This window comes from Aquarana catesbeiana, linkage group LG06, assembly GCF_042186555.1.
Source record: "Aquarana catesbeiana isolate 2022-GZ linkage group LG06, ASM4218655v1, whole genome shotgun sequence".
In the NCBI taxonomy this organism is placed as follows: domain Eukaryota; kingdom Metazoa; phylum Chordata; class Amphibia; order Anura; family Ranidae; genus Aquarana; species Aquarana catesbeiana.
Genome location: NC_133329.1, coordinates 150867194 through 150890000, shown reverse-complemented (window position 1 = coordinate 150890000; position 22807 = coordinate 150867194). Strand labels below are relative to the sequence as shown.

The 22807-nt window shown below is 41.9% G+C and overlaps 1 protein-coding gene across 3 annotated transcripts in view; it reads left to right on the top strand.

Moving 5' to 3' along the window:
- LDAF1 (lipid droplet assembly factor 1) overlaps positions 1 to 22807 on the top strand; it is a 241716-nt gene that overhangs the window by 183616 nt on the left and 35293 nt on the right. For all 3 annotated transcript variants that reach the window (XM_073591055.1, XM_073591056.1, XM_073591057.1), the window contains one exon: positions 6361 to 6499. In XM_073591055.1, coding sequence (XP_073447156.1) covers positions 6361 to 6499 — 139 coding nt within the window. The remainder of the gene's footprint in view (positions 1 to 6360; positions 6500 to 22807) is intronic.

The window sequence follows — 22807 nt, the reverse complement described above, 5'->3', positions numbered from 1 at the left end:
GTAAGAATTACATCTCTTCATGCATTACCTGTCAGCGAAACAAGGGAGCGAATACCAAATCCTGGGGGCTGCTGAGGCCCTTGCCCGTCCCGAAACGACCATGGGCAGAGGTCTCGATGGACTTTATTGTTGACTTACCACCCTTGGGATATTTCACTACTATCCTGGTCGTCGTGGACCGTCTCTCAAAGATGGCACACTTTTTGCCCATGGTAGGCACTACTTCCGCTCTAGATACAACCAATATCTTCATCAAAGAGATAAGGCTCCATGGGGTTCCTGACTGCATTGTCTCGGACAGAGGCATCCAATTTACCTCTAAGTTTTGGAAGGAGCTCTGTAAAGCATTGGAAATCAAGGTTTGTCTCTCCTCAGCATATCACCCTCAAAGCAACCGCCAGACGGAGAGGACAAACCAAACCTTAGAGCAGTATCTCTGCTGTTTCTGTTCCGGTTTTCAGGATGACTGGTCCTCCCGCCTGCCCTATTTGGAATTTGCATACAACAATTTTCGGATTTCACCCTTCTTTTCTCCCGAATTCCACTCCCAAGATTTCAGTCCCTGCTGTCCAGGACCGAGTAACATCTATCCAGTTAAATTTCCGGAAGATCCAGAAAACTATGCAAAATGCACAGGATAACTACAAGAAATATTATAATAAAGGAAGAAAGGAGAATCCTGATTTCAAGATAGGCGAGGAAGTTTGGCTTTCCACCACTAACCTCAGGTTATCCTTCCCATCAGGGAAACTGGGCCCAAAGTTCATAGGTCTCTTCAAAATTAAAAGGATGGTGAACCCTGTGGCCTTTGAACTAGCTTTACCCAACTCCTACAGGATACATCCAGTTTTTCACGCACCTCTGCTAAAACCAGTAGTCCCCAGTCCCTTCCCAGGAAGAGAAGAACTTCCTCCTCCTCCTCCAGTCGAGATTGATGGATAAAGCGAATTTGAGGTAGAGGCTATACTAGGTTGCAGGAAGAGGGGTAGACAACTCCAGTACCTAATCAAATGGAAGGGGTATCCCCCTGAGGACAATTCCTGGGAACCCTCAGGTAACTTACACGCCCCACGCTTGATTCGAGCCTTCCATAAGGAACACCTGGAGTTAAAGTCTAGTTTGGGCGTCCAGAGGCCGCCCCTCGGGGGGGGGGGGGACACTGTCAGAGACGGAACCTGAACACATCCTGCCAGTCCTTTTGTTTCTCTGCATGCCTGCATGGTGGAACGAGGCTTCGGCGCACGCGCGTTCGGGGTGAAACATTGTTTCAGCGCACATACGTTTGTTCTCCCAATGAACAGCGCCTGCACATGCGCACTAGTACACGCATAACGTGACCTCCTTGCTGCCTATAAAAGCTGCCTCCTCTCTGACAAATTGCTGGTTTGTCTTCAGCTTCCTGTGTATCTGTTCCTGCTTCCTGTTTTGCTGATTACCTGTCGTGACCCGGATTGACCTCGACCTGCCTTGATCTTCTCCTGGACCTTGCTTCTGGCTTGTTTAAACTGACTTTGCTTGCTTCTCTGGTGTTTGACCCTCAGCCTGTGACCCGGATTGCCTCCAGTCTTCTTTGCCTTGACCTTCTGCCTATTACCCGGATTGGCTTCAGTCTCCTGAGCCTTGAACCTTTGCCTGTGATTCCGGATTTACTTTTGGCTTCCAGCCTGCTTACGGACTGTTGCCTGCTCTGACTTTGCTTCTCTCCAGCTCCAGTTACCTGTTCCTGCACAGCTACAAAGTCCCACGCTGATCTTCACACAAATCCTGCTTGGCATGCTGGTAGCTCGTGTCTCTTTGTGCCATTCACCCTCTGTACAATCTCCAGCGTAAGAGTGAACCGCTGTCTGCATCTCGGCCTCGGTGAGTACCCTATCTTCTGACAGTGTGATACACAGAGCATGCTTCATCCACAAGATAGGGGGAAAACCTTTATCAATATATGGACTTTTTGTTCTATACCAGGACTTTTTCTTTATACTGATCAATTATCATCATTATTACTGATGTTGCAATAACTTGTGTTCATCATTTTTATTATCCTTGATATTGTATGTGCATTATGGTGTTTTAGTTTACTTGCCTCATAACCCAGTGTTTGCACCTATCGTTGCGCCATCTTTCCTTTTCTACTGCTCATTGAAGCTTATGTATGTGCAACAGATTGGCCTAAAACTTGCTTATGTTTTAGTTTAAATAACCCTCCCTTTCTTATTTGCCCCTCTTGTCATTGTTCCTAGACACATGCACACAGATGTATATAGTTTGCCTATGTATAAAATTGACATCATACTTTAAATGGAGGATTCCAAATACAGTACATTAGATGAATTATATACCATTTTTCCACCAAACTATTTTTCTCCGACCTTACACTCCCGTCACTGGCCGGATGCCAAACATGGAGACACATTTAAAAGAATGAGACACATTGAAGACCTTTTCATCTCAGCCAATCAACAGTGGTGGGATGGCTTCTTTTTAAAACAATATTTACGGTCAACAATTTCACCATGAGGACTCCGTATACTTAAGGGATGTTCATTTTTGGATGCAAATCTCCGCTCAGAGTGGGAGGGCATTGTGGAGTTCTGCACCCAGAAATGGATCCAAATTTTAACCATCCATAGAGATAGAAGGTGTCAGATTCTTCATCAGAAAATTGAGAGCAACATTGATGAATTATGTTCCATTCATCCCCACTTACCTTTAGAGTGGCTCAAAACATTAAAAATAAACACTAAAAAGAGTGAGGACTCCATGATTAAAATAAAACTAGGAAATTTTAAAAGAGATCTTGACTACAATTCCAAAAAAGTATTCAACTGGAAAAGAACTACACCCTTATTTCCTCCACCACCTTTAATGCTACCAGATCCTAACTCCATCAATAAGACCAATTCCAAATTTAACAATTAGCATTCACTCTCCGACCCCCTCCCCCCAACAGTTACCCCCCCAAGCCTTTTCATCCCCAAGCCAAATACACCACTACTACCCCTGCCCATTGATCCACATCCCATTTCCATCCCACCTCATTGGGCAGAACCCACAGCACCTGATCCTCTCTCCTTGGTTACCCCCTCTGCTTCCAATACCGCCACTTACACTAATCAGAACGTATATGTCATTGTCTCAGATTCCATTTTATTGGCAACTACGGATAATGAACCGATCCATCCTGTTAGTGTCTGTGTTTCCTCAGAAGTTGTCTTTTCATTATCAGCAGGCGGACCACCAGCCTAGTATACCACCAATCATCTTTGGAGGGTCACCATCACGACCCTCACTTTTTTTAGTCCAGACCCCCTGATCCAGCCCAACCAAAATAAAAATAAAACACAAAGAAGAGGCAGGCGAGGGGGAAGACACACAAGTCCAGACAAGTTGCAGAAACTGTTAAAATCTACAATTTGTCCACTCAGAACCTGAATGAACAAGAAATATCACTATTAGCCCGGGGCCTCAACGTTGCCTCTACCACCGTGCCCAACTCCTTTACAAGGATCTCAACAAATTTGTTCGTAATTTGACCTTAAGGAGACATTATAACATGAAGACTAATAAAGTTTCCACTGTAGAGGCAGATCCTTCTGCCGATAATCATCTTATAATCAATACTTTCACTGATCAACAAGCCATACGAGACCTTTGTGAACTATGGAATGTTCATGAGAATGATGACATAATTGCTTGGTCCCAGCACTCTTTCATCTCTGCGCATTGTACACACCAGTTTTAGACCCAAGTCTATTTTTAATCCAACACAATCCAAGGGCCCTTTACCTGGAAAACTTTTACCAGGTAGTGTTCAAAGAGCTCACTGATCTATGCAATTTCACGACCAATTTAAGCCCCCAAGAACATACAGCATTAAAATCCTTGAGTCACAACCACAATATCATCATAAAACCTGCCGATAAAGGGGATTGTATTGTATTGAGATCCAGGACAAACTGGATTACCTTAGAGAAGCAGCTCGTCTCCTCTCCGACTCTAACACCTACGAGATACTGAAAATTGATCCCGTAAACAAACTCACTGTAGAGTCCAACCAGATAGTGACCAATGCTCAGACAGAGGGCACATTATCCAAAACAGAGGCAGCTATTTTTCGTAAACCATTTTTCCAGGTTCCATATTTCTACCATTTACTGAAAATTCACAAAAGTACTGATAATCCACCAGGGCGCCCTATAGTTGCCTCTATGGATAGTATAACCTCCAGTTACTCCCTATACATAGATGATTTTCTCCAATCACTGGCCCTCCTATATTAGTGATGGTACACATCTAATAGAATTATTACATCCATACACTTGGGAGTCCTACCAGTGGATCTTATTGGACGTCTGCTCCTTGTAGACCTCTATACCTCATGCTAGAACATCTAGAACATAACTATTTCATGTTTGAGGGGGACTATTATCTTCAAAAACAAGGCACAGCTATGGGGGCCAATTTTGCTCCAAGCTACTCCAACCTGACCATGGGGTTGTGGGAGATCAGGTGTATCTGGGCTAATAACCCATTTGCTGCACACCTGGTCTTCTACGGTAGATATATTGATGATATCCTTATCATCTGGGATGAGTTCAGTCACAGAATTTGTTGCTTAGTGTAACGCCAATGATTTCCATCTTACCTTCACCTCAGTAGTTGACCCCACATCCATATGTTTTCTAGATTTAGAGCTTTTTCATACCGATCAGTTAATAACCATTAAAAATTACACCAAACCCACAGCTGGAAATTCATTTTTACATTATACTAGCTGCTATAACCCCAGATGGGTTCAAAATGCTCCGAAGAGCCAATTCCACCGTCTGAGACACAATTGCACTAGATTGGACGATTACAAGACACAGAGCATTCTCTTAAAGAAAAAATTCCTTGACAAAGGTTATCCCCCCATCTTGTGGATGAAGCATGTTCTGCGTATCAAACAGAGAACATGCCCATTTTGCAGAAAAAGACTTCTGAATCTGTCACTAGATTCATTACACAATATCATGCTAGCCATAAGAAAATGGAAAATGTTTTAAAAAAATATTGGTCCATTTTAACTCAGAATCCCCATCTAACCACATCCCTCCCCACATTACCTAAGTTTGCAAATCGCAAGGCCCCGAGAGTTCAAAGTAAAATTTCGCCCAGTGAAATAAAATCTCAAACCAAGACAACTATCCTGAAACAACTCACACTAATCCCATTAATATGTATGTTTTGTTGCAATAAGTACATTTTGTGCCTTACTTGCTCATACGTTTCCCATGGCAAAAAAAGTTTTGTTGCCAACGACAAAATTTTCACTCTTAACTCATTTTATAATTGCTCCATGACACATGTGTACTGCCTGTCTTGTCTGTGCGGAATGCTATATGTTGGTAGAACCATTAGAGCCCTGTGGGCTAGATTCGTAGAGCACCATCAGGCAGTAAAGGAGCAGTCCACAATATAGTGTCACGTTATTTCAACACTCACCATCCATATGCCACCTCTGCTCTCCAAGTATGGATTATTGAATGTATACCAGATAAATATACACCAGCTGAAAGATTCCAACACCTGTGTAAACAAGAAACTTTCTGGATTTACTCTCTTACTACTTTAACGCCCCATGGCCTCAATGAAGAAATTGAGTGCCACCCTTTGGGCACCTTCTGCTAATGTCGTGTTTGGTGAGCATTGTATCTGAGCATGCGTGTTTGTACTTTGCACTTTTGTGTGACAGACTTGTGTACAGACGTTGTGAAAATCTGACAACAGACCGTTGTCCGCCAAAAATTTACTAGCCTGCCATCCAACATTTGTTGGCGGAAAGTTGTACAACAATTGTCTGAAGGAGCGTACTAACGGTCGGATTTAGGCAAACACAACCCCATCACACAATTCCCTGCCGAAAATCCGATCGTGTGTACGAGGCTTTACTCTCACTTCCTGATTTAGGATACACAGCAGTTTTATTTGAGTGAGAAGGGCAGTTTTTGTTTTTTCATTGGGTAGTTTCCCTCAATCCCTGCATAGTCACAGAAATTAGCTGTGAGCACCACCAAAATGAGCACCACCAAAATTCTGACATGTATTGTCCCCTATTCAACTGAAAGTTTGTATAAGACATTGCGACGATCAATTATTATACGTTACATACAACAACCCATAGCATTCAGTTAGATTTCAGAATCTTGTATTTAGAACAGTGAAAAAATATTTCTGATTGTCTGTTGTAGATTTGTACTTTTAAAATTGCATTGTGTGCCTTGATGTGTTGAGGCTTTTTTGTTTTTTAAATATGTTAGCAGTTATGCTGTTTTCAGTGCAGTTCTGTTTGTGCTACCTCATTGTTTTTGTCTTGTTTCTTAGGAATTGTTATTGCAGTGGGAGGAGTAACATTACTTTGTGTCCTGTGTGGACTCGTGATTCTGTCGTTTGGGGTATCAGGAGTGCTCAGCATCTCTTACTTTGCCATATCTAGCATTTTAAACTACATGCACAAAGCCAGGTAAGCCCTTTATATGCTATAAAACTTTTTAACAATTCATTTTAATTTGGTGTTTTTATGGTGTTTTCACTATTTTTTCTTCACATTTTGCAGTATTTAAAGCTGTAAAAAATTAGCAAGACCAGTCTTACTTTAGGACGCAAGTCTTTCCCTATTGGGTATTTCTATTTGAGAGATAGGGAATGAGCTGATGCATGAACAGACTAAATTAACCTGCCATAAACAAGAGAAAACTATTCCCCATTTTCTATATAAAGAAAAACACAGGATAGGGTATATGAATTTAGTATGCATCAGTAGACCCCAGAGATCTTCCATGGATTATGTTCTAGCAGTTCCACCTTCTTTATGTTGTAGAAAACTACACTCATGCTAATAAGGAATCGGATTAATTCCTTCAAATCGATTTCTTCTATGTATGAACTTGCAGAATGCATGAGAGGGCACACAGATTGTATAATTATAGTGTAGTAATTATACTGTCATTTGAATTTATAAACAGCCAGTTTTATCTGCATTAAGGCACTTGGATAAAACAACCTGTAAGGGATACAGTATTTGACTTCACTTAAAAGAAGCATGTATGTATGTTTTTTTTTTTTTTTTTTTTCTGTGCGTGGCTCACTTTACAGGTAGTTTACTTCCATAGGTGTGTGCCAGGTGTGCCTGAGAACTTAATTCAGGGGCAGCTCCAGGGGGTGCTTGGGTTCACCCCCATCTCTGTGACCATCCTGTCACTGGGTAAGTAAGGTCTGCCTTGGCTGAAATGTTCCTGGCACACAGCATGCTGAGGCTCGCAGCCGGCAGGGACTCTCAGCTGTGTAGTGTCTCCCCAGGCTAAGGAGGTCGTGGGTGTGTGGCCGAGTTCCCCTCCCCACTCACATGTGGCTGCTCTGGCTGATCGAACAGCTGAAACTGGGAAGGAAGCAAAGCGAAGATGGTAGCCTGCGAATCTTCTACTTCCAGCCATGTGGTAAGTGGCTGATAGGGAAGGGTTTATCTTTTCCCTGCAGGAATTCCCTCCATGATCTGTGACTGGCTGTCCTCGCCACACTCTGCTCACTGACTGGCTGTCCTCGCCGCACACTCTGCTCACTGACTGGCTGTCCTCGCCCCACACTCTGCTCACTGACTGGCTGTCCTCGCCCCACACTCTGCTCACTGACTGGCTGTCCTCGCCGCATACTGCTCACTGACTGGCCTCACTGCATTTTTGATAAGTTAAGTTTTTTTTTTTACATATGTTTGTGTGTGTGTGTTTGTATAAGTATGTGTGTGTATACATATACACAGGGCATTTTTTCAGCGGAAGCGCAGGGGAATACAGTTTCAGCACCTCCAGCACTAAATGTATCTACAGTACTGGCATAAAGGGGTGTGCTGGAGGGTCTATTGAAAGTGGCTACTTGGGGATCTAGTGTTGCTGAGATCTATAGTTGGTGGTGGGGATCTATTATTGCTGGTGGGGACCTATTGTCACCAGGGAATCTATTGTTGCTGGTGGGGGATTTTGTTGCTGGGCGGGGGGGAGGGATCAATCAGTGCTGGTAGGGATCCACTGTTGAGGAAAGGGTCTCCTGATGCTGGCTGCTGGGAGATCTATTGTTGCTTGTGGTGTCTTATTTCTGGGGGGTCCATTGTTGCTGGGGGTCCTATTGTTGCTAGCTGCAGGGGATCTATTTTTACTGCTTTTTATGTTTTTATTAACAAATTACTTGGCGCCACAAAATGATACTTGGTTCTGTATTCTCTAAAAATGGCGGGACTGGGAGGTGGACAGGGGGTGGAACCAAGGGACAGTGCTCTGAGGTGGGTAGGGGATGGAGGCAGAATTTATGATTTCTTGGCCATTTTTCAGAGAATATGAATTAATTTATTATCAATCAACCGTGTTTACTCTTTTAAAATCATAATGGCAACAGAAACTACCCAAATGACCCTGATCAAAACGTTACATACCCCAGTTCTTATTACCGTGTATTGCCCCCTTTAACATGAATGACAGCTTGAAATCTTTTGTGGTATTTGTGGATGAGGCTCTTTATGGATGGTAAAGCTGCCCATTCCTCTTGGCAAAAAGCCTCCAATTCCTGTAAATTCTTGGGCTGTCTTGCATGAGATGGCCACTCCACAACCTTCACTTTATTCTGCTGTAGCCAATGACAGGTTGACTTGGCTTTGTGTTTTGGATCATTGTCATGTTGGAATGTTCAAGTACATCCCATGCGCAGCTTCCTGGCTGATGAATGCAAATGTTCCACCAGTATTTTTTGATAACCTACTGCATTCATCTTGCCAACAATTTTGACCAAATTTCCTGTGCCTTTTGTAGCTCACACATCCCCAAAACATCAGCGATCCGCCTCAGTACCTTTCATCATAGGCCTTGTTGACTCCTCTCCAAATGTAACGTTTATGACTGTGGCCAAAAAGCTCAATTTTGGTTTCATCATTTCAAATGACTTTGTGCCAGAAGGTTTGAGGTTTGTCTCTGTACTGTTTGCGTCTTGTACTTTGTTTCATTTGCATAGTAATGGCTTTCTTCTGGCGACTCTACCATGCAGCCCATCTTTCTTTAAGTGCCTCCTTATTGTGCATCTTGAAACAGCCACACCACATGTTTTCAGAGTCCTGTATTTCACTTGAAGTTACTTGTGGGTTTTTCTTTGCATCCCAAACAAATTTTTTGGCTGAAATTTTAGTTGGTCTACCTGACTGTGGTTTGGTTTCAACATAACCCCTCATTTTCCACTTATTGATTAGAGTTTGAACACTGCCGATTGGCATTCTCAATTCTAGGGTCTCTTTTTATATCCCTTTCCTGTTTTATACAGTTCAACTACCTTTTCCCACAGATCCTTTGACAATTCTTTTGCTTTCCCCATGACTCAGAATCCAGAAATGTCAGTGCAGCACTGGATGAAAGATATGCAGTAAGGAGGGTAGGATGGGCAGCTAGTGAGATAGATAGAGATATATATATATATATATATATATATATATATATATATCTAACAACAATGATAATAGAAGTCCAGTTAGTATTTGGAAGCTAAGTCCAAAGCTAAGCAGAAGAGACTCAATGGTAATGAGAAGAAGTAAGAGAGAGCAGCGCTGATCTAAGCATAATATGTTTAAAAGGGTTTAATTTGCTTTAAAAATAAACTCACATTTGAGCAGTGGTATACAGGCATAGGCTGTATGGTTCTGTTAGCTGTCCTGGGTGTTCCCTCGGTTCCAGCTGGGCAGCAGGGATGGATCTGTCCCCAGCTGCTCCGGTGCCAACCGTAGCTCCAAGCACGTCAGGTGCTTGAGAACAGAGGGGGTGGCTTGATCGCTCGCGTTCGGGAACATGTGCGCTCCTTCATCATGCTCCGAACACGAGCACTCAAGCCACGCCCCCTGTTCTCAAGCTCCCGATGTGCCTGCTGAGGTGCCCTGCTGACGTGCCTGCTGTGATATTCTCCAGCCTCGGAGCTACGGACGCCACTTGAGTGGCAGGGGACTGATCTATCACTGCTGCCCAGCTGGAACCGAGGGAACACCCAGGACAGCTAACAGAACCATACAACCTATGCCTGTATACCACTGTTCAAATGTGAGTTTAGTTTTAAAGCAAATTAAAGCCTTTTAAACTAGCATATTACACTTAGAGCGTCGCTGCTCTCTCTTCCTTCTACTGGATGAAAGATGCAAGGGTCTGTCAGGAGTCCAGAAATGCATTGGCCTTTTATACATACACACTAATTACAAGCAAACAGATCACAGGTGAGGATGGTTACCTTTTAATAGCCATTCAAATTGTTTGTGTCAACTTGTGTGCACGTTATCAGGTCAAAATCACCAGGGTATATAAACTTTTGATGAGGGTCATTTGGCTAGTTTCTGTTGCCAAAATGATTTAAAAAGCGTAAACACAGTTGATTGATAGTAAATTGCTTCAGCCTAACACTAACCATGAGTGAAAGAAACGTTTTTGTGTTATCATTCATATTCCTTTGTATACAATATATAATGAATATAATATATAACTTTTGAGCACAACTGTGTGTGTATATATGTGTGTGTGTATGTATATATATATATATATATATATATATATATATATATATACATATACATACATACACACAGTGGGGCAAAAAATTTAGCCAGCCACCAATTGTGCAAGTTCTCCCACTTAAAAAGATGAGAGAGGCCTGTAATTGTCATCATAGGTATACCTCAACTATGAGAGACAAAATGTGGAAACAAATCCAGACAATCACATTGTCTGATTTTTGAAAGAATTTATTTTCAAATTATGGTGGAAAATAAGTATTTGATCACCTACAAACAAGCAAGATTTCTGGCTCTCACAGACCTGTATCTTCTTCTTTAAGAAGCTCCTCTGTCCTCCACTCATTACCTGTATTAATGGCACCTGTTTGAACTTGTTATCAGTATAAAAGACACCTGTCCACAACCTCAAACAGTCACACTCCAAACTCCACTATGGTGAAGACCAAAGAGCTGTCGAAGGACACCAGAAACAAAATTGTAGACCTACACCAGGCTGGGAAGACTGAATCTGCAATAGGCAAGCAGCTTGATGTGAAGAAATCAACTCTGGGAGCAATAAATGGAAGACATACAAGACCACTGATAATCTCCCTCGATCTGCGGCTCCACGCAAGATCTCATCCCATGGGGTCAAAATGATCACAAGAACAGTGAGCAAAAATGCCAGAACCACATGGGGGGACCTAGTGAATGACCCGCAGAGAGCTGGGACCAACATAACAAAGGCTACCATCAGTAACACACTACGCCGCCAGGGACTCAGATCCTGCAGTGCCAGACGTGTCCCCCCGATTAAGCCAGTACATGTTCGGGCCCGTCTGAGGTTTGCTAGAGAGCATTTGGATGATCCAGAAGAAGATTGGAAGAATGTCATATGGTCAGATGAAACCAAAGTAGAACTGTTTGGTAGAAACACAACTCGTTGTGTTTGGAGGAGAGAGAATGCTGAGTTGCAACCAAAGAACACCATACCTACTGTGAAGCATGGGGGTGGCAACATCATGCTTTGGGGCTGTTTCTCTGCAAAGGGAACAGGACTACTGATCCGTGTACATGAAAGAATGAATGGGGCCATGTATCGTGAGATTTTGAGTGCAAACCTCCCATCAGCAAGGGTATTGAAGATGAAACGTGGCTGGGTCTTTCAGCATGACAATGATCCTAAACACACCGCCAGGGCAATGAAGGAGTGGCTTCGTAAGAAGCATTTCAAGGTCCTGGAATGGCCTAGCCAGTCTCCAGATCTCAACCCCATAGAAAACCTTTGGAGGGAGTTGAAAGTCTGTGTTACCCAGCAACAGCCCCAAAACATCACTGCTCTAGAGGAGATCTGCAGGGAAGAATGGGCCAACATACCTGCAACAGTGTGTGACAACCTTGTGAAGACTTACAGAAAATGTTTGACCTCTGTCATTGCAAACAAAGGATATATAACAAAGTATTGAGATGAACTTTTGATATTGACAAAATACTTATTTTCCACCATAATTTGGAAATAAATTCTTTCCAAATCAGACAATGTGATTGCTGGATTTGTTTCCACATTTTGTCTCTCATAGTTGAGGTATACCTATGATGACAATTACAGGTCTCTCTCATCTTTTTAAGTGGGAGAACTTGCACAATTGGTGGCTGACTAAATACTTTTTTGCCCCACTGTATATATACACAGTGGGGACGGAAAGTATTGAGACCCCCCCTAAATTTTTCACTCTTTGTTATATTGCATCCATTTGCTAAAATCATTTGAGTTCATTTTTTTTCCTCATTAATGCATTAATTAATTAATACACACAGCACCCCATATTAACATAAAAACACAGAATTGTTGACATTTTTGCAGATTTATTAAAAAAGAAAAACTGAAATATCACATGGTCCTAAGTATTCAGACCCTTTGCTGTGACACTCATATATTTAACTCAGGTGCTGTCCATTTCTTCTGATCATCCTTGAGATGGTTCTACACCTTCGTTTGAGTCCAGCTGTGTTTGGTTATACTGATTGGACTTGATTAGGAAAGCCACACACCTGTCTATATAAGACCTTACAGCTCACAGTACATGTCAGAGCAAATGAGAATCATGAAGTCAAAGGAACTGCCTGAAGAGCTCAGACAGAATTGTGGCAAGGCACAGATCTGGCCAAGGTTACAAAAAAATTCTGCTGCACTTAAGGTTCCTAAGAGCACAGTGGCCTCCATAATCCTTAAATGGAAGACGTTTGGGACGACCAGAACACTTCCTAGAGCTGGCCGTCCGGCAAAACTGAGCTATCGGGGGAGAAGAGCCTTGGTGAGACAGGTAAAGAAGAACCCAAAGATCACTGTGGCTGAGCTCCAGAGATGCAGTCGGGGTTTGGGAGAAAGTTGTAGAAAGTCAATCATCACTGCAGCCTTCCACCAGTCGGGGCTTTATGGCAGAGTGGCCCGACGGAAGCCTCTCCTCAGTGCAAGACACATGAAAGCCCGCATGGAGTTTTCTAAAAAAACACCTGAAGGACTCCAAGATGGTGAGAAATAAGATTCTTTGGTCTGATGAGACCAAGATAGAACTTTTTGGCCTTAATTCTAAGCGGTATGTGTGGAGAAAACTAGGCACTGCTCATCACCTGTCCAATACAGTCCCAACAGTGAAGCATGATGGTGGCAGCATCATGTTGTGGGGTGTTTTTCAGCTGCAGGGACAGGACTACTGGTTGCAATCGAGGGAAAGATAAATGCGACCAAGTACAGGGATATCCTGGAGGAAAACCTTCTCCAAAGTGCTCAGGACCTCAGACTGGGCCGAAGGTTTACCTTCCAACTAGACAATGACCCTAAGCACACAGCTAAAATAATGGAGTGGCTTCACAACAACTCCATGACTGTTCTTGAATGGTCCAGCCAAACCCAATTGAGCATCTCTGGAGAGACCTAAAAATGGCTGTCCACCAACGTTTACCATCTTACCTGACAGAACTGGAGAGGATCTGCAAGAAGAAATGGCAGAGGATCCCCAAATCCAGGTGTGAAAAACTTGTTGCATCTTTCCCAAAAAGACTCATGGCTGTATTAGATCAAAAGGGTGCTTCTACTAAATACTGAGCAAAGGGTCTGAATACTTAGGACCATGTGATATTTCAGTTTTTCTTTTTTAATAACTCTGCAAAAGTGTCAACAATTCTGTGTTTTTCTGTCAATATGGGGTGCTGTGTGTACATTAATGAGGAAAAAATGAACTTAAATGATTTTAGCAAATAGCTGCAATATAACAATATGTGTGTATGGTGCTACCCTTGTGAGGGCCGCTGGTAGAATCTGTACCCCACTGGTTGCCCTGACTCTGCAAGTCCTCTGACACCCTGGGTTCAGTCATTATTACCTGTTGACACCTGTAATAAAAAACTTGCACAATACAGATGAAGCGGTTTAAGTTTACTGTGGCAAGAGTGGTACAAAGGAGTACATAACATAAGACTGTATGTCATAAGGATATCTTATCTAAAGGCAATAAAGCAGTAGTATTAAATGTGTAACACGACCCCCTAAGGGACTGTTTGGATTTACCTGCTCATCTGAACTGCCATGACCTGAGGAACATTCCAACTCACCTGACATTCTGGGTTCCAACATCCTTGCACCACCTTAAAGCAATAAATCAGACAACTCTGTATTTTATGTTCTGATAATATTTATTAGAACAGATAAAAAAGAATGTCACAAAGAGGCGGTAAATAGATCTGCTGGGTTTTGGGCAACAACGCCAACTCAGCAAAGGAATTCCTCCATATAACACAAAGCAAGATATTAGCAAGTAAACAGTATATTATATACACTTCCTCAATTAGGTACTGCTAGCACCTGTAAGTATAAACACAGCTAACTGATTATACTGACAAACTTTTGTAGAGGGAGTCCTTGACCAGCCTATTAGCTGTTATTCTAATGAGAGGTCTGACTTAAAGGTAATGGCATAAGTGCCCTTATAGCAGTAATGTCCCTGCAGAGCTGATGGTCTTCACTGGCATATAGGAGCTCAATAACTGTAATCCAATAAGGTGTAGTATCAATCAATAGGTTTCTTGTAGTGAGGACGATTAAAGGTGTCTAGGCACAGTGTTCAAAGTAGGTTCAGTAAAGTATTCCTAAGGTAGAGATGTCTGTGCAAAGTGTCCTAGTGAAACCGTGAGAAAAGATTTGTAAAGGTTGGGCGATTGCCCTTTCGCCAACGACCAGGCTGATTTGTGCTGGATGGATGTCAGATGAACAGCAAACTGAGCTAGGCCCCTCTCATCCGGGTTGGAATGTGAAATACTGCGTGGTAGGCTGCAATCCCTCTCTCCATGCACGGAGAGGTCCGTCTCCCATCAGGCCCACGAGGAAGAGAGCTCCATGCAGGCTTTTGCCTCCTTTTTATAGCTACTCCCAGCAATCTCTCTGATGGTAGCGAAGATCCCTGGGATATGTAGTCCACACACATACTCATGTGAAGCAATTATCAGTCTGAGGAACTACTCATCCCACAATCCCTTTAGTTTTAGCTCACAAATATGAGGTCAATTGATAACACTGAGCACTAGAGGGACATGCGATGCAGGAAAATACTGCAAGATCATTGTACTTTACGGTTGTAGTCCATATTGCTACAAATGCAATTATACAATCTAAGGATTTTTGTTAGTAAGGTAGAATGCAAAGAAACACAATGTGGGTAAATACAATTAAACCCTGTTTTAGTCACTGAAGCCTATGTGAGCAGGCAGCAGAAAGGTAGGGGACCGGCACTTTGTTGACTATGCCAGACCACTCCTTTCTGTCTCCTCAGCCCACAGGTACTTAACATCAAAACAACTAGCAAAACATTCAGAAAACTGTTGTGTTTGAATTGGCTGGCTCTTTTAAGCAGAGTTCCAAATAAATGAGAGCAGACCTCTTTGTTAAACAACACTTTTCACTTGTGGAGCTTGAGAAGGGATAAAAGGGGTTAAAAGTAACTCTGTGGAATCTGGCAGATCTTCAGCTAGCACTTAAAGAATGGTAGATGAAATAATTGTGGATGGTAGAGCAGAGCAAATTTAACTGTTATGTGGTTAACCAATAAAGGATGCAGACTTTTCCTGTATGTTGGTTCAATGGTATTATCCAGTAGGACTACAGATGCCAGGGATGTTAGCGAAAGCACAGGTGTCTGTATACAGTGTCTATGGATTTAAATGAACTTGCATCCAGTGGCAAGTATTAGAAATGTGAACAAAGACAATGGTGTCTGTATACAGTGTCTATAGGATTAAATGGGCAGGTGCCCGCTTGCCGACACTGTAACTTAAGTTGCAGGTAGCGATGAAGATGGTGATGGATTTTCAGTATCTCCCTCCAGGTCCTAGCTCAGGGAATGGCGTCCGACCTCCTCTGATATTTAACATGTGTTGATTTGTCACTTTAGGGCATTTACAATACTTCAACATCGTTGAGGTGGTTTGTGTCAGTCATAGATGATTGGAAAGTTCAGTCTTTTTAACTGCATTGTCTGATAACTGTAGATTGGCACCCAAAAGAAATTGGGGAGAAGATGCCAGCACCAGCAAGGTACCTAGTACGTGATCCAACACTTCTGGGTCTGGGGCATGCATGCGCGCTGCCGGTGGCCCATTCCCGCTGACCTGCGGGGACCGTGGACTCAATGTCCACCGCCACCCGTTGATCATTCAGAACAGAGACAGACCAGCGGTCTGCCTATGTAAACAAGGCAGATCGCCGTTCTGCCACTAAGGAAGGCATGGATCCTGTGTTCCTGCAAAGTAAAAGCACCCTAGTAAAAACACCTCCCACAGTACACTTAAACACTGATCAGGTTCACAGTTAACCCTTTGATCGCCCCTGATGTTTAACCCCTCCCCAGCCAGTGTCATTAGTACAGTGACATTGTTAAACCACTCTACCAATCAAACGTATGTAAGTGCCAATAATATTAATGTTTCAAATCTACAATTCTCTATGATCCCATATATCCTAGAATTTTCTAATTGATTGTATATCTTTAATTTCATCTTAGATGAACCCCTCCTAATTCTCTACACCCCTGAAGGACTATATATACATACCGAAACGCGTTGGGTGTGAGGTTTTGTTACATATATTTTTTATGGCATGTTATATGCACTGTACAGATTAACCAATGTCTCGTTACAAATGTTTTTAATGTATTTCTACAAATAAAATTTATGTATTTTATATATTTTTGTATACCTTGCCATATACTCTTTACTATACAACACTAATTGAGTGCCTTTAAAGTCCATTTAGGGGAACTTTCTGTATTTTTGTTTAGTACAGTGACAGTGCATATTTTTAGCACTGATCACTGTATTAGCGTCACTGGTCCCAAAAAAGTGTCAGTGTCCAACTGTCCGCTGCAATATCACAGTCCCGCTATAAGTCATTGTTCGCCGCCATTACTAGTAAAATAAATAAATAAAAATATCACCAGTTTTTAGACACTATAACTTTTGTGCAAACCAATCAATATATGCTTATTGGGATTTGTTTTACTAAAAATATGTAGCAGAATACATATTGGCCTAAATTGATGAATAAATTTGATTTTTTAAAATTTCTTCATTGGATATGTTTTATAGCAGAAAGTAAAAAATATTTTTTCAAAATTTCCGGTCTTTTTTGTTTATAGCGCAAAAAATAAAAACCACAGTGGTGATCAAATACTTCCAAAAGAAAGCTCTATTTGTGGGGGAAAAAAAACATACATTTTATTTGGGTACAGTGTCGCAGGACCGCACTATTGTCAGTTAAAGTAATACAGTGCTGTATCTCAAAAAAATGGCCTGGTCATGAAGGGGGGTAAATCTTTCAGAGGTCAAGTGGCTAAGTGTTAGTGTGACACAAAACATACAGTGGACAGAGTGAGGACAGGTTAGATGTTTCTCAACATTTTTTCAGTCAAGACACCCTTTAGAGCAGTGGTTCTCAATTCCTGTCCTCGGTACTCACTAACAGGCTAGATTTTAAGTATTACCTTGGGGAGATGCAGATTAGAATACTGCAATTACTGTGCAGTACAATATATCACCTGTGATGTATTTGAGTTATCTTGCAAACCTGTCCTGTTAGTGGGTCCTGAGAACAGGAGTTGAGAACCACTGCTTTAAAATGATGCACAATTTATTCTGAAACTTTAGTAGTTTTACATACATGTAGGACACTCAGCATAAGAGGTGATATATATATATATATATATATATATATATATATATATATATATATATATATATATATATATATATATATATATATATATATATATATATATACATATATACACACACACACAGTGGGGCAAAAAAGTATTTAGTCAGCCACCAATTGTGCAAGTTCTCCCACTTAAAAAGATGAGAGAGGTCTGTAATTGCCATCATAGGTATACCTCAACTATGAGAGACAAAATGTGGAAACAAATCCAGACAATTGCATTGTCTGATTTGGAAATCCCTGCTCTCTCTTCCTTCTACTGGATGAAAGATGCAAGGGTCTGTCAGGAGTCCAGAAACGCATTGGCCTTTTATACATACACACTAATTACAAACAAACAGATCACAGGTGAGGATGGTTACCTTTAATAGCCATTCAAACCTGTTTGTGTCAACTTGTGTGCACGTTATCGGGCCAAAATCACCAGGGTATATAAACTTTTGATGAGGGTCATTTGGCTAGTTTCTGTTGCCAAAATGATTTAAAAAGCGTAAACACAGTTGATTGATAGTAAATTGCTTCAGCCAAACACTAACCATGAGTGAAAGAAATGTTTTTGTGTTATCATTCATATTCCTTTGAATACAATATATAATATATATAACTTTTGAGCACAACTGTGTGTGTGTATATACATACACATATATATATATATATATATATATATATATATATATATATATATATATATATATATGTGTGTGTGTGTATGTATATGTGTGATATATATATAATATACACATACACACAGTGGGGCAAAAACGTATTTAGCCAGCCACCAATTGTGCAAGTTCTCCCACTTAAAAAGATGAGAGAGGCCTGTAATTGTCATCATAGGTATACCTCAACTATGAGAGACAAAATGTGGAAACAAATCCAGACAATCGCATTGTCTGATTTGGAAATAATTTATTTGCAAATTGTGGTGGAAAATAAGTATTTTGTCAATATCAAAGTTCATCTCAATACTTTGTTATATCCTTTGTTGGCAATGACAGAGGTCAAACATTTTCTGTAAGTCTTCACAAGGTTGTCACACACTGTTGCAGGTATGTTGGCCTATTCCTCCCTGCAGATCTCCTCTAGAGCAGTGATGTTTTGGGGCTGTCGCTGGGTAACACGGACTTTTAACTCCCTTCAAAGGTTTTCTATGGGGTTGAGATCTGGAGACTGGCTAGGCCACTCCAGGACCTTGAAATGCTTCTTACGAAGCCACTCCTTTGTTGCCCGGGCAGTGTGTTTGGGATCATTGTCATGCTGAAAGACCCAGCCACGTTTCATCTTCAGTGCCCTTGCTGATGGGAGGAGGTTTGCACTCAAAATCTCACAATACATGGCCCCATTCATTCTTTCATGTACACGGATCAGTAGTCCTGTTTCCTTTGCACAGAAACAGCCCCAAAGCATGATGTTGCCACCCCCATGCTTCACAGTAGGTATGGTGTTCTTTGGTTGCAACTCAGCATTCTCTCTCCTCCAAACACAACGAGTTGTGTTTCTACCAAACAGTTCTACTTTGGTTTCATCTGACCATATGGCATTCTTCCAATCTTCTTCTGGATCATCCAAATGCTCTCTAGCAAACCTCAGACGGGCCCGAACATGTACTGGCTTAAGCAGGGGGACATGTCTGGCACTGCAGGATCTGAGTCCCTGGCGGCGTAGTGTGTTACTGATGGTAGCCTTTGTTACGTTGGTCCCAGCTCTCTGCAGGTCATTCACTAGGTCCCCCCCATGTGGTTCTGGGTTTTTGGTCACCGTTCTTGTGATCATTTTGTTCCCACTGGGTGAGATCTTGCATGGAGCCCCAGATCGAGGGAGATTATCAGTGGTCTTGTATGTCTTCCATTTTCTAAATATTGCTCCCACAGTTGATTTCTTCACACCAAGCTGCTTGCCTATTGCAGATTCAGTCTTCCCAGCCTGGTGTAGGTCTACAATTTTGTTTCTGGTGTCCTTCGACAGCTCTTTGGTCTTCACCATAGTGGAGTTTGGAGTGTGACTGTTTGAGGTTGTGGACAGGTGTCTTTTATACTGATAACAAGTTCAAATAGGTGCCATTAATACAGGTAATGAGTGGAGGACAGAGGAGCCTCTTAAAGAAGAAGATACAGGTCTGTGAGAGCCAGAAATCTTGCTTGTTTATAGGTGACCAAATAGTTTTTTTCCACCATAATTTGAAAATAAATTCTTTCAAAAATCAGACAAAGTGATTGCCTGGATTTGTTTCCACATTTTGTCTCACATAAGTGAGATATACCTATGATAACAATTACAGGCATCTCTCATCTTTTTAAGTGGGGGAAATTGCACAATTGGTGGCTGACTAAATACTTTGTATGTGTGTATGTGTATATATGTGTGTGTGTGTATGTATGTATGTATGTATATATGTGTATATATATATATATATATATATATATATATATATATATATTAGAAGGCCAGTATGCTGGCCTGAATTTATGGGAGGAGCCCGGAGGGTATTTAAGCTGACCACTTCCCCTTCCTCTTTGTCAGTATCAGTGCACGATACTACACGTCACTGGGCTGACTCTTCCCAGCTCACCTCGTGTTCATGAGTCCGTTCGTTCGACACATGTCTTGCAGCTTCTCCGTGCGTGGTCTTCGTCTGTGGTTCTCATTTGCTGTTGCAGGTAGGGTTCGTACTTTTTCGTTCATATGCAATGTTGCGATTTGTTATGTTTCCTATCCTGCATCCCTTTCACTCTTAGCTGCCTCTGAGTTGTTGCCGGTCATGTCCTGTCATCATTCGGCACAGGTGTAGTAGATTTACATGTTCCCTCAGCCTTGCTTGTCATCCCACCCACAAACATACATTTAATTTGTAGATCCAAGCCTCAGAGCCACTGTTAGTCGTTGTCCGATTTCACTCGTTACAGGATTCGTTGCTCATAGGATTCACAGTCTATGGGGTTGCCATCTCATCCATTTGGAGATGAGCATGTATTGTTTGCACAGGCTCTGTGGCTGATTGAGGTTGGTAATTAGACCCACCTGGTGCCTTCTCTGCACTTGATTAGCATGGGGGGGCTGGGTGGTTGGTATGGGTTCGTTTTTAGAGTAAAGGGTGGCATACACTCTGCAACTGATTCATAACGGATTCACTTCATACTTTTCAACCAATTTCTTTTACCCTACTACCGATTCATATCAGATACGTTGCATTACCTACCACAGTCTGATTCGTACCTAGTCGTGTCAGCGGCACAACGGTTCGCATCAGATACATCCCACACCGATTCATACCACTCACTCTCGTACCCTACAAACGATTTGTTGTTATGTCATGCTACTCACGGATTCATGTCACTTTCATGCCATACGCATCACTCCAATTCGAGCCTAGCCGCCTCGGCGGCACAACGGTTCGCATCAGTCTTGTCCCAAACATTGATTCATAGCTGTTCTTACCATACCCTACAATTCGTTACTTATATTATTTCTAATGACCGATTCGGATCGCAGCAGCAGCTACATGCATCACAGTCAATTCCAAACCTAGTCGCTCCGGCGGCACAACGGTTCACATCAAGGGTATCCCGCACACCAATTTATAGAGATTCCAATATAAACCTATGATTCTGTTCCTTCTGTCATTTCTGCTAACCAGTTTGTGTCACATTTACATTTGTACACATCACAATCCAATTCAAACCTAGTCGCATCGGCGGCACAACGGTTCGCATCACCAGTATCCCACACACCAATTCGTAACAGTCCCTATCACAAATCTAAGATTCGTTACGTATGCTACTTCGTAGTTTGTTCCTACATATACAATTTCTACTATCCTTTTTTCTTTTTCGCCTATCAGGTGACCTTTTCTTGCAATTGCTGCAAGACACGCATCTCATAACTCCTTGCAATCACTGCAAGTTACACATCTCATCATAACTCCTTGCAATCACTGCAAGGTACTCATCTCATCATAACCCCTTGCATTTGCTGCAAAAAACACGCATCTCCGCATATACCCATTTTGCAATCTCTGCAAAACATGCATCTCAGTACAAACTCCTTGCAATTGATACAAATACACGCATCTTACCATTTACCCATTTGCAATCACTACAAAACATGCATCTCAGTATAAACTCCTTGCAATTGCTGCATATACACACATCTTAGTGTTTACCCACTTGCAATTGCTGCAAAACACGCATCTCAGCATTTACCCATTTTTGCAATCGCTGCAAAACATGCATCTCAGTATAAACGCTTTGTAATCGCTGCAAAACACGCATCTCAACATTTACCCATTTTTGCATTCGCTGCAAAACATGCATCTCAGTATAAACTCCTTGCAATCGCTGCAAAACATGCATCTCAGCATTTACCCATTTTTGCAATCCATGCATCTCAGTATAAACTCCTTGCAATCGCTCCAAAACACGCATCTCAGCGTTTACCCATTTTTGCAATCACTGCAAAACATGCATCTCGGTATAAACTCCTTGCAATCGCTGCAAAACACGCATCTCAGCATTTACCCATTTTTGCAATCACTGCAAAACATGCATCTCAGTATAAACTCCTTGCAATCACTGCAAAACACGCAGCTCAGCAGATACCCATTTGCAATCGCTGCAAACATGCATCTCAACATATACTCCTTGCAATCGCTGCAAGCACACTCAGTGGTGCTCATACAGCCAACTTCATTTTTTTAGTGGCACTTAATCGGTCACTCGTCTCCAGTGGCATTCATACGAGCCACTCATCGTTTTCGTCTGTCTTTTCTCCCTCTGGTCAGTCGAGTTCAGGTTCCATCCTGTACCAGGTTGGACATTATTTTCTAGGTTAAATAAAAAAACAAAAACGCTATGTTTGCATCTTCACCAGGGCCAGTCGCATACAAGGGGAACACAAAAAAAAGAAAAAGAGTAAACAAATCTTGTTGCACTCATGTCATCCCTACTGCAGGTGTTCCCGGCTGACCGAGTTTCAATCCTAACCAGGACCCCGCTACTAGAGCATCA